The 13,105-nt window shown below is 47.4% G+C and overlaps 1 protein-coding gene across 1 annotated transcript; it reads right to left on the bottom strand.

Annotated features, from left to right (window-relative positions):
• Nucleotides 1–10,513: 10,513 nt before the first annotated feature.
• On the bottom strand, nucleotides 10,514–12,877 carry SPACA3 (sperm acrosome associated 3). The gene is made up of 4 exons (XM_045374755.3): nucleotides 12,678–12,877; nucleotides 11,390–11,548; nucleotides 10,862–10,940; nucleotides 10,514–10,673 (listed from the first exon to the last, which is right to left on the bottom strand). Exons 1-4 carry the CDS (start codon nucleotides 12,811–12,813, stop codon nucleotides 10,607–10,609), a joined length of 441 nt encoding a protein of 146 aa, XP_045230690.2. The 5' UTR covers nucleotides 12,814–12,877; the 3' UTR covers nucleotides 10,514–10,606.
• Nucleotides 12,878–13,105: the final 228 nt, after the last annotated feature.

The raw sequence follows: 13,105 nt of genomic DNA, 5'->3' as shown, positions 1-13,105 counted from the left end.
AAGGATGAAGGACCTGGCCACTATGCTTAGAAGGGTGTCACAGCTAAAGTCCTTCAAGCTCTTTCCTTTGCTCCCCAAGAGGCAATGAAGACATTTCCCAAGCCAAGGGTTGATTTCTTGAACTAATACCTTTCTCCCCACTCATTGGAGATTCTTAGCTTCTTAGCACATGGGATCTTTTTGTGCAGGTGTTTATGTATTCCTAAGGCTAACAGGTTATTCTAGGGGGAATGAGGTCCATGGGGACTATGAAACAGGACTGTAGGACCCAACCCTGCTTGAGGACAGGTGGAAGGAGGAAAATCTCTTACTAATTCAGTTTGACATTTGATGAAACCAGTACTCACTCGTTTTTCAAGAATAAAGCAGTGGGTTGACAAAGGCTTTGGGTTTTGTTTTGTTTTTGTTTTTGTTTTTGTTTTGAGATGAAGTCTCACTCTGTTGCACCCAGGCTGGTGTGCAGTGGCTGATCTCGGCTCACTGCAACCTCTGCCTCCTAGGTTCAAGCGAGTCTCCTGCCTCAGCCTCCCGAGTAGCTGGGATTACAGGTGCCAGCCACCACACCCGGCTAATTTTTTGTGTTTTTAGTAGAGACAGGGTTTCACCATGTTGGTCAGGCTGGTCTCAAACTCCTGACCTCAGGTGATTCGCCCACCTTGCCCTCCCAAAGTGCTGGGATTACAGGTGTGAGCCACCACGCCCAGCCAGAAGATTGAGTTTCTAACCTGTTTCTGCTGCAAACTGACCACATGACTTTGGGCCCAGTTCACTTCACTTCTGTGGGCCTCAGTTTCCTCCTTTATAACAGGGAAGGGGATGAAAATGGACAGATAATCCCTTTGGTGATTCCCGACTCTAACAGTCTGTGAGTTGAAGTTGTAAGTGAATGTCAGGCATCTAAGCAAATATTACTTTACTGCTCAGAGCCCCCATTTCTCCATCTATAAAACAGAAATGCTGATGCTTAGTTTTCAGGTTTGTGATGAGGATTAAATAAGTGTAAGTGTATAAAACACTTTCTATCTTTTCTTCTTTTCTCTTTTCTTCCTGAAGAACATTGATTTTTAATCTTATTTGGATCATTGACTCTCGTAAAAATAAGATGAAAGCTGTAAACTCTCTCCCCCCAAAAAATTCACATAGTCACATAGATACACGTTAAATTTTGCCTACGGGCTGGGTGGAATGGCTCACACCTATAATTCCAGCACTTTGGGAGGCTAAGGTGGGAGGATCACTTGACTTCAGGAGTTCGAGACCAGCCTGGGCAACATGGCAAAACCCCATCTCTATGAAAAAAAAACAAAAAACTAGCCAGGCGTGGCGGTGCATGCCTGTAGTCCCAGCTGCTTGACAAAACAAAACGTTTCTGTACAATTTCAGGAAGGTTATGGACCCCCAGAGCCCATCTGTGAGCCTCTAGGGATCCACTGATGCTAGACAAAGTCACCCTGATAGAGAAAGTGCTAAACAATCCTCCAAAAGAACACCACAGTACCACAAAATGCAACCATTTCTTCTCCTAAAATCACATAATGACTGTCATTTTTCAATTTACAGAAAGAAGAAAAAATAAAAGGATAGCTAGCATTTGATCAGTGTTAAGTGCTTTCTCCCATAATTTTTTTAAACCTTTGGCACCTGCTGCAGCTTGTGCGTTCTCACAGATGGCAAAATGAATGAACGACCAGAAAATGAATATGAACAGAAAAACTTGGAAACGTGATTTCATAAAATTATTTTATGCACGTGGAGATTTTGAGGGCTGAAGGAAAAGACCTGTATACATAAAAAGCAACCATAGCGTCCACTTTGCAGACACCCCCATGGCCTGGTTCTTCAAGAACATGCCCCCTGCATGCCCTGCACCGGGGAGCGCAGGCATAATGTTTGCTGGCTGCCACTGAGCCTCCAAACACGCCCCACTGCTGACATCTCATGTGTTTCTAAGCAAGGCGGCGACGGTGTTTTGCTTTTTGTTCAAAAGAAAATCCGCCCCCTGATAATGACTGAGTGATGCTTTGGGATGGAGAATTCAGATTTTTTGCCTCCTTGAAGCTGTTCTGTCCCCCATGCCGCTAAAGGAAGTGGCAAACTTATCACCATTATAGGCCATTTGTCTTTAGGGTAATTCCGCCTTTTGTGACTTCTTTACAAAAGCAGTTCTATCTGAGTTAAAATAGGCCCAATACAAAGTGATTGGTGGGCACCAAAGCACACCCAGCTCAACCAGCCTCCCGGAAGGAAACTTCCCAGCACCACGCTGGAGTCTCTGTCCTGACCCCATCACTCCACGAGCGTTTTCTGTGTGCTCACTATGTGCCAGGCACTGGGCTAGGAGTACTGGGAATTCATGTATCAAGAAGACACAGTCTAGGTGGGCAGAGGTGGGCAATAGGCATGCACAGTAACACCTGAGCAGTACAGTGGCCCATGCCTGTAATCCCAGCACTTTGGGAGGCCAAGGTGGGCAGATCACAAGGTCAAGAGATCGAGACCATCCTGACCAATATGGTGAAACCCCGTCTCTACTAAAAATACAAAAATTAGCTGGGCATGGTGGCGCATGCCTGTAGTCCCAGGTACTCGGAAGGCTGAGGTAGGAGAATTGCTTGAACCTGGGAGGAAAAGCTTGCAGTGAGCCAAGATCACACCACTGCACTCCAGCCTGGTGACAGAGAGAGACTCTGTCAAAAAGAAGGGAAGGGAAGGGGAGGGGAGGGGAGGGGAGGGGAGGGAGAAAAGAAAGAATGAGAAAGAAAAAAGAAAGGAAAAGAAAGAAAAGAAGAAAGAGAAAAGAATGAGAAAGAAAAAAGAAAGAAAAGAAAGAAAAGAATGAGAAAGAAAAAAGAAAGAAAAGAAAGAAGAAAGAAAGAAAGAAAGAAGAAAGAAAGAAAGAAAGAAAGAAAGAAAGAAAGAAAGAAAGAAAGAGAAAGAAAGAAAGAAAGAAAGAAAGAAAGAAAGAAAGAAAGAGAAAGAAAGAAAGAAAGAAAGAAAGAAAGAAAGAAAGAAAGAAAGAAAGAAAGAAAGAAAGAAAGAAAGAAAGAAAGAGAAAGAGAGAGAAAGTCTTGAGCAGCAAGAGCTACAAAGTACCCAGGGCACAGTGTGCTCATTGCAGCAGAAGCACCTGGGTCTGGCTGGCTGAGTCGGAGCAGGTTTTGACTGAAACCTTGAGAGATGGGTAGAAGTTGCCAGGCAGGCTAGTTTGCAGAGTAGATACCTGAGCAGAGGCTTGGAGGCAGAAGAGAAGCTGGAGGGCTTGGAGAATGATGGATCTGCTGTGGATAGGTGGGCTCTCTCTCCACTGCCCCCCACCCCTCAACTGTGCCTTCCCACTCCAGGGGGCAGCCTGCTGAGAGTCCAAGTGCTAGTCCAGCCATGGCAGCTGGAATGGCTGAGGATGGAGCATGGCCTTGGCAATCTGGCAGCCCCATCCAAGTCCCAGCTCCACCAACTGTGCTACCTTGGGCAAGCTCTAGAACGTCTCTGAAGCTCAGTTTCCTCCTAAAAATGGGGATGACCACGTCAATCTCCTCTGGATGCCGTGCTGCTGTGATGGCCAACATAGGGCAGGTCAGAGATGATAAAGAGGTCCCATTCTACATGCCAATTCCTTAGAGTGTGACTGCCATTGAACTGTCAAGAAAGATTCCTCGGCTGGGCGTGGTGGCTCACGCCTGTAATTCCAGCACTTTGGGAGGCCAAGGTAGGCAGATCACTTGAGTTCAAGACCAGCCTGGCCAACATGATGAAACCCTGTCTCTACTAAAAAATACAAAAATTAGCCAGGCATGGTGGTGCGCACCTGTAGTCCCAGCTACTTGGGAGGCTGATGTGGGAGAATCACTTGAACCCGGGAGACAGAGGTTGTAGTGAGCCGGGATCATGCCACTGCACTCCAGCCTGGTCAACAGAGTGAGACTCCATCTCAAACCAAAAAAAAGAAAGAAAGAAAGAAAAGAAAAGAAAGATTCCTGGCCACACGCCAGCTCAGTAAAGATAAAGGCTTGTACTCAGTTTGCAATGTCTGCCATAGGCACAGAGGTGATGGGGTCCAGGAAATTCTGGGCGCCCTCCGACTGGCCCACCTCCCACAGTCCCCCTACCCTAGAAGCTTCCGGTCAGTGCTCAGAATGCAGAAAAACAGTCATACCCAGTGAGGGCATGGACCACACAATAAAGAGTACCCTGCAAAGCCTCCTTCAGCTGCCAGGGCCTCTGCCGCCCTCACCTGTACCTACAGGTAGAGAAGGGACAGCACCTTGACAAACCAGTCATCCCCAGGAACATTCAGTCCATCCTTAGCATGAAAGATATAGAAAAGCCCATTTTAAATCTGTCTCCTGGAGCCAAACTAATCCAAGAAGGGGGCGACTTACCAAAAGCAACAAAAATTCATGGAACTCTCCCCTACTTTCCATAAGACTCTCTACCACTTTTCCCAAACCATTCCCCTTCTCCTCCTCCTCCTTCTCACACCTTCCCCTTTCTCTTTCTCTTCTTAACAAACAGTGAGAAGGACACAGTACAGGTCTCCTAAGGAATCCTGGTCACTGGGGCAGGCATGTCCTGTTCCCACCCATTCCTCCCCAGGTAGGTTGGAAACTTGCTACCCCCAGAGCTTAGGAAAACCAGAAGAGCCAGCATTTCTGAAGCCCCACTTTGTGCCAGGCACTATGCTGGGCACTTCACTGCTCTATATTATAGATTACAATGAGAGATTGTAGGTGCAACTGATACAATATTCCAAGGTGGCCTTCATTTGCTCTTCTTGCCCATGAGGAACACTGAGCTCTGAGAGGTGGAGTGACTTTTCCAAGGCCAGGTGGCTAGGAAAAAGGAAAAAACCCCATTGCTCCACCTCTGCCCAAACTGCCCAAACCATGCTGAGCTCCCTCTACATCAAATATGGACAAGGAGAAGCAGCCAGGGTAGTTACCTGGCTGAGGGATAGAGAGTCTCCCCAAGAGAGGGATCCCCAGGGGCACGGGGCAGGGGGTGGCAGTGGGTCCATCTGAAGGGATGCCTAGGGTCTGGCACATAGGTAGTGCTTAAGTAATATCATTGAATCAACTGTTGCATATTAGAGGGTATCAAGCCCCATTCACTCACTGCTTCTGCAAACACTAGCTGAGTGCCTACCATTCATTCATTCATGCATCAATCATGCATTCAACAGGTTCATTTGTTTTATTGAGTATAATGTGCCAGGCACTATTCTAGGTGCTAGACATATAAGGAACAAACAAATTTTCTGCCCCCATGGTGCTTACAGTCTAGCATAGGCAAGTGAAAAGGGGATATACATAAATTCAGAGGTACATGGAATAATTTCAGATAGTGGAGCATGCTGTAGTGCTAAGACAGTGACAAAGAGAGAAAACACTCCTTCAGCTACCGCAGTCAGAGAAGTCACTCCGAGGAGGTGAAACTGATACAAGACCTGATGGAAGAAAAAGAGAGTGTCACCCAAAGGAGAGGAAATGCATCTCCACAAAAATCTCAAAATATTAGTTGGGCGTGGTGGTGTCCACCTGTAGTCCCAGCTACTCAGGAGGCTGCCATGAGCTATGATCGCACCACTGTACTCCAGCCTGGGCAACAGAGCGAGACCCTGTCTCAAAAAATCAAAACAAAGATATGAGGAAATAAAATTCCAGGAAGACAAAAGAGCAGGTACAGAGACCCTGTGGTGCAAACAACTTGTTGCAATCAGGGGACAGAGTGTAATGAATGGGAGAAGAGTGGTCGGTGATGATGAAAGGCGTGAAGCAGCATGCTACTCTCAGGAGACTAACCGCCAAGGACACAAAGCAGCTACAGCAAAAGTTTCCAAACAGGTGAGAGTTGAATCTGTAGCGATCAGCTGAGTCTTGGTCATGAAAGACCTTGTATACCAAGCCAAGGAACTTGAACTTTAACCCAAAGATAAGAAAAGCTATTGGGCCTAGGATGCAAGGCAGAAACAAGATAGAAAGCTCACTCTGAGGGAGGAGGTAGAGTGACAAGGACCAAGGTTAGAGACATGAACACTCTTAGGAAGCCATTGCAATTGTCCTTGGGAAGAGGTGATGAAGACTTGATTTAAAGCAGCTGCATGTGGATAGAAAGGAGGGAGAGTTTCTAGAGATATAAAGAAAGTAAAAGAGGCAGGACTTAACGGCCCATGGTAAGTGGGGTGAGTGACGTGGAAGGAGAGAGACACCAGGACACGGCCTGGTTACTCTCACCAACCTGAGCATGTCCCTCAGGAGCTGAGCTCTGAACATAGAGGTTGCCTGGCCTCTACATTCAGATGGGCCTGCACACTCTGTAGCCCTCATCACAGGGGAGGCCTCCCTGGCTTTGATCAGGGCCCTCTTCCCAAAATACTCCTTCTCCATCTCCTCCTTTACCTGCTCCTGGTCAACCACCCAGCCTAGGCCTTCAGGGTCCCTTGTCCGGGCCCGATCCTAGTCCACTCCCATCTTGAAGAGACTATGGCCATCACTGCTGCTCACAGCCCCCAAATCCTTTAACATTGTTAAATGTTCTCTTTGGTTCCAAGAGCTTCAGTATACCTACTCTTGGGATCCTCTCCCAGACAAGCTGAATGGGACCCAGTGAAGCAACCAGGCCAGGCAGGCAACAGAAGTCTGAAGTGGAAGTAGAGGCACGAATCCTTCAAAGATGGATGGGTCGGACCATGGATTGGAAGAATTCACACCATGAAAACAACCATACTTCCCAAAGCAATCTACAGGTTCAATGCAATCCCTATCAAAATACCAATATCATTTTCCAGAGAATTTTTAGAAAAAAATTTTTAGAAAAAAAATCCTAAAATTTGTATGAAACCGAAAAAGGCCCAAATAGCCAAAGCAATCCTAAGCAAAAAGAACAAAGCTGGAGGCATCACATTATCTGATTTCAAATTATATTACAAGGCTATAGTAGCCGAAACAGCATGGTACTGGTATAAAAACAGACTCATAGATCAGTGGAACAGGGTAGAGAACTCAGAAATAAAGCCACATATTTACAGCCAATGATTTTTGACAAAGCTGACAAGAACATACACTGGGGAAAGGACACCTCTTTCAATAAATGGTGCTAGGAAAACTGGGTTGCCATATGCAGAAGAATGAAACGACCCCTGCCTCTCATCATATACAAAAATCGATTCAAGATGGATTAAAGACTTAAACGTAAGACCCAAAACTATAACAACACTAGAAGGAAACCTAGAGAGAACTCTCCTGAACATTCTGAACATTGTCTAGGTAAAGAATTTATGACTAAGACCTCAAAAACACAGGCAACAAAACAAAAAATAGACAAATGGGACTTGAACTAAAAAGCTTCTGCACAGGAAAAGAAATAATCAACAGAATAAACAACTTGTAGAATGGCAGAAAATATTTGCAAACTATTCATTCAACAGGGGACTAATACCTAGCATATACAAAGAACTCGAACAACTCAAAAACAAAAAACAAAACCAGAAACAATCCTATTAAAAAGTGGGCAAGCCAGGCATGGTGGCTCATGCCTAAAATCCCAGCACTTTGAGAGGTCAAGGTGGGAGGATTGCTTGAGTCCCAGAGTTCGAGACCAGCCTTGGCAAAATAGTGAGACATTGTCTCTATAAAAAAATCAAAAATTAGCTAGGTGTGGTGGTGCATGCCTGTAGTCTCAGCTACTCGGGAGGCTGAGGTGGAGGATGGCTCGAGCCCAGGAAGTCAAGGCTGCCATAAGCCATGATCAAAACACTGCACTCCAGCCTGGGCAACAGAGCAAGACCCTTTCCCCAAAAAAATGGGCAAAGGACCATAAACAGACTTTTTTAAAGAAGACATATAGCCAACAGTTATACGAAAAAATGTTCAACATCACTGATCATAGAGAAATGCAAATTAAAACCACAATGAAATATCATCTCACCCCAATCAGAATGTCTTTTATTAAAAAGGCGATAAACAACAAATGTTGGTGATGATGCAGAAAAAAGGGAACTCTTATATACTGTTAGTGGGGGTGTAAATTAGCACAACATCTGTGGAAAATAGTATGACGATTTCTCACAGAACTAAAAGTAGAACTACCATTCAGTTTAGCAATCCTTCTAATGGGTATCTATCTACCCAGAGAAAAAGAAGCCATTACGTCAAAAAGACACCTGCATTCATATGTTTATCAAAACACTATTCACAACAGCAAAGATATGGAACCAACCTAAGTGTAATGGATGAATGGAAAAAGAGAATTCGCTACATATACACAATGGAATACTATTCAGTCCTAAAAAAAGAATGAAATCATGTCTTTTGCAGCAACATGGTTGGAATTGCAGGTCATTATCTTAAGTAAAAAATGCCAGGCCTAGAAAGTCAAATGTCACATGTTCTCACTCCTAAGTGGGTGTGAAAAAATGTGTACACATGGACATAAAGAGTGGAATAATAGGGGCTAGGCACAGTAGCTCATGCCTATAATCTCAGCACTTTGGGAGGCCAAGGTGGGCAGATTACATGAGGTCAGGAGTTCGAGACCAGCCTGGTCAACATGGTGAAATCCCATCTCTACTAAAAATACAAAAATTAGCCAGGTGCGGTGGCGGGCGCCTGTACTCAGGAGGCTGAGGCACGAGAATCACTTGAGCCTGGGAGGCAGAGGTTGCAGTGAGCTGAGATCACACCACTGCACTCCAGCTTGGGCGACAGAGTGAGACTCCATCTCAAAAGAAAGGACTGGAATAATAGACAATGGAGATTCAGAACAATGCAGGGTATGAGGGGGGTGGACAATGAAAAATTACTTAATGGGGACAGTGTACATTATTCAGATGAAGGATACTTTAAAAGCCCTGTTTTGACCACTATGCAATCTATATGTGTAACAGAATCGCATAGGTACCCTGTAAGTTGTACGAATAAAAATAAATAAAATTTTTAATTTGTCTTGCAAAAAATAAAAATAAATTTTAAAAAAAGAAAAATGGATGGGTCGTGGGTCCCTGGCCAGATGATCATAACAACAACCCCTCAGCAAAGCACAGTGAGTGAGCATGACCTGTGGACTCACACTGAGCCGGGTGCAAATTTATCTTCTCTGAGCCTCTGTTTCCCCTTGTCTATGGAATGGTGGTCATAATAGTACCTGCATCATAGCTATTGTTCTAGGGTCTAGATTAGATGATGCATGGCACATGGTAGGCACATCGTGTTTGCCTTAATGTTAAAAAGACAGCAGCTTCTCCCTATTTATGATTTAATAGCTCCATTAGTCACTGACGCCCCTACTTCCAGCAGGGTTCTTCACCACTCTGTCCCCTTGCATGAGTCGCTCTCAAGTTTCATCATCACCTTGACCAGACCAACAGGGGAAGGAAAGTGGCCTGCCTTGATAATTGTGGACATTCCACACCCTTCTGGTGTTTGCTGACCCTGGGGCATTCAGGGTGCCTGAATTAGGTGGAGGAGGATGGTGGGGGGCAACATTGTCGTCCCCTCCTCTCCTTAACAGTCACCAGCCATGCCTCAACCAACAGTTCAGTACTTGAAGGTTTCTTTGGAGCCTTTTCATAAGAATCTACAATCTGAATTCAGGGTTCAGGCTTCTCACACATCACCCTGTCCCTGCAACTGCTGCTTTTGCCACCACATCCACCGTGATCCTGAGACCCCCCCACCTTCCTCCTTTAGAGGCAGTCGTTCCAGATTAGCAGGGGACCGCGCTGTCTTTTTCTGGGCTTCCCGTGTGCTGACTAAGGCAGAGGGCTGCACTGTGCGGATTGAAAGCCATGGTCACTCCCACCCCATCCTTCAACCCCCTAGCAGTGGTGGGCAAAGTGAGTGCACCGTCTCTATCAGCGGCACTTGAATCTTTCGCCACGAGAGGGCACTAGAGAGCAGAGTGACAGCTGAAGCGCCGAGTGGTCATTCCTCTCCCGCGACAAAGCAGCACCCCTGGGGCGGGAGGGGTGTGTGTTAGTAGTCACAGCTAGAGGGCCAAAGCACGGTGACCACCATCTGCAACCAAAGCTGCAGAAAATAAGTGTCCCAAGGACCTTCCCAATCGAGCCAGAGGTGCACAGCCCTAGATCCAGCTAGGGTTGCCACGTAAAACACAGGACACCCAGTTAAGTTTAAATTCTGGATAAACGTCAAATAGTTTTAATATAAATATGTTCCCATGCAATATTTTGGACATGCTTAAAATTATTTGTTGTATAACCAAAGTTCAAATTAAACCGGGGCATCCTGTTTTGTTGTTTGTTATGTATTTGTTTTGTTAAATCTGGCCACCCTAGACCCAAACTCGGCCAGGTGTGGTGGACAAAAAATGCACTGGTGCCCCCCCCCCCAATACCTGCCCTGAGGCCACCAGAAATGGAGGTAAGCCTCTGGTGCTGGACTTTCTGGAGTCCACTTGAACTACAGCCCAGGTGGACAGGTGAGGTGAGGGAACATGGAGGTGCTCTGGCTCTGACACGGCACCTGCAGACACACTGAGAGCTGAGAGCCACATTCACGTTCAACCATCCTTTATTTGCTGGCTTGTCTTCCCAAGCCTGGGTCAGGAACCAAACCACATTCCCAACCTGCTGTGTGTGGTTCCGTCCATCCTAGAAGTCACAGCCATCCACCCAGTCAGTGAGGTCTTTGCCCTGGCAGTGATGCCTCCAGGCCTCCCTGAGGATGGAGAACAAGGAAGAGGAGAGATCACATCAGCTGCAGTTGCCAGTCACTGCCCAGAGAAGAACAGGAAGGAGAGTGTGGGCTCTAAACCAGAAGTGAGGAAAGAAAGGGGTTTGTTCCCTGCTGCCGCCCACCAGTTCTAACCAAACCACTGCGGCAGGGCTGCCGCCCAAGTTACTTACCAGTAACCCAGACCCTGAGGCTCTTGGGTGATCTTCATGGCACAGATAACGGTATCCTTGAGATTAGGATTCAACAAATCTGGGTGATAGGCAGAGAAACACAATGAGGGAGCAGGAGACATCCAGAGAGTGTGTGTGTGTGTGTGTGTGTGTGTGTGTGTGTATGTATGTGTGTATCTGTCTCTCTCTATATGTATATACATACACACACACACACTCCACTCCCCTAAATCCAGGCCTGTCTCAACCACTCTGGAAGCACAGGTTCCACCCTATCCTTCTCCCGCTCCATCAGAAACAATCCTCCCTCCATTCCTATAGCTCTAAGGCAGTCTCCTGTCTGGGACCCCAGTTCAGACTGATGGAAGACCTACCCTCATCCCTTGTCCCATCTCCCTCTCCTCCGTGGGCCCAGCCAGATGTGGGGGAACCCTCACTCAGAGATGCAGGTAGCAAACTAAACTGGGAAGGAAACAAAAGCTAATGCAGGGCCTGACTCCTGCCAGCCCTGGGCCCAGGCCCAGCTACCTGAGCAGTACATCCCGCACATGTTGGGGGCGTTGGGAGTGAGGTTTCTGCACCACCTCCGGCTGCTGATCTGGAAGATCCCGTTGTTGGTGCTCCCGTCAGCCTCGTGGTCCACAGCAGCTGTGTTGAAACCGCTTGTGAAATAAGCAAGGCAGACCCCTGCATAGGGCAGAGCACAGGCCTGGAGGTCAGACAGTTACGGCTACCCCAGGCCAGGGTACTCACTGCACAGGTCCCACGCTGGTTCCACCCAGCCTCGCCTGCCTGATCAAGGTGATTGGGGAAGGTGTCTTCCCACCTGCTTTGCAAATGAATTAATCAATCGAGGCTTAGAGGTGCACAGTGACTCACACAGGCTCCCATCAGCTACCAAATAGCAGTGGTCGGGGCTGACCTCAGGCCTCTTGACTTTTAGCCCAGCAATCTTCCCACTTTCTCATTGTTCAGCATGTAGTAGGGCCCAGTAAATTTGTTGAATTAATCTACAAGTGCTAACTCTTTTTTTTTTTTTTTTTTTTTTGAGACGGAGTCTCACTCTGTTGCCCAGGCTGCAGTGTAGTGGCATGATCTCAGCTCACTGCAACTTCTGCCTCCTGAGTTCAAGGAATTCTCCTGTCTCAGTGTCCCAAGTAGCTGGGATTATAGATACCTGCCACCATGCCCAGCTAATTTTTGTATTTTTAGTAGAGGCGGGGTTTCGCCATGTCGGCCTGGTTGATCTCGAACTCCTGACCTCAGGTGATCCACCTGCCTCAGCTTCCCAAAGTGCTGGGATTACAGGCCTGAGCCACCGCGCCCAGCCTACAAGCGCTAAATCTTTAGTGACAAGATTAGGAAGACCCAGGTGGAATCTATAGAGGGCGCTGGACCTGTTGGAAAGATGAGCCCCGGTGTGACTTCCCTTCCCGCGTGGCCATCTAAAACTGCCACCAGCTGGAAAAGTTTGGCATGACTGCTCTGTTGTTTGTCTTTTCTAATTTCAGAAGGAATGTCTAATGCTAGTGGCCACGGTTAAGTTTAGGGGACTGAGCTGCTTGTTTCCTTTGACCCTGACTTTAGCAGCAGGGGAAAAGGAAGGAGTGAGTCCAATTTGGTTGCCTGCTGCCTGCCTACTGCATGTTTAACTCAGTGCCGGCTTTTCTCTACCTGCCATCTCAAATCTTCTTCGGTTTACAGAAGGGCTCTAAAAGCTCCCGAAGCCACAGCCCTTGAATGAGAAGGAAAGAGGGAGGGAAGGAGGGAGAGAGGTGTGGGGAAGCCAGGGCCAGCCAGGGAGAAGGGTTCTTACAGTCAGCCAGGCTGTATCCCCGGTATCCGTCCAGCCCGAAGTCCTGTAGCACTCTGGCCAGTTCACAGCGACTGTAGACCTTGGCCTCACTGGAGGGTAGCAGGCAGCTGAGCAGAGAGACCAGGGCCAACAACATGATCGCAGCTGGGCACCACCGCCTTCCGAGAGCCCTGCTCCTGGCTTCTGTGCCGGTGGTAGAGGTGGAGCCACCACTCTGGCTCAGAGCTGAGCTTTGGGATGACCCACAGCTCACCAGCCTCGGCGGTCCACTCACAGAAGGAGAAGAAACGGGGCTTGAGTGTACCCCTAGGAAAGGGGAGAGGAGAGAAGGGGTGGGCAGAAGGCCAGGCTCCGGCAGCAGGAATCAGCCCCCTTGCATCCCTGATCAGCATCAGCCCTGCCCCCGAGGCCAGCCCTTCTCCTTCCCC

Source organism: Macaca fascicularis, chromosome 16 (assembly GCF_037993035.2).
Source record: "Macaca fascicularis isolate 582-1 chromosome 16, T2T-MFA8v1.1".
In the NCBI taxonomy this organism is placed as follows: Eukaryota; Metazoa; Chordata; class Mammalia; order Primates; family Cercopithecidae; genus Macaca; species Macaca fascicularis.
This window is presented reverse-complemented; position numbering and strand designations above follow the sequence as displayed.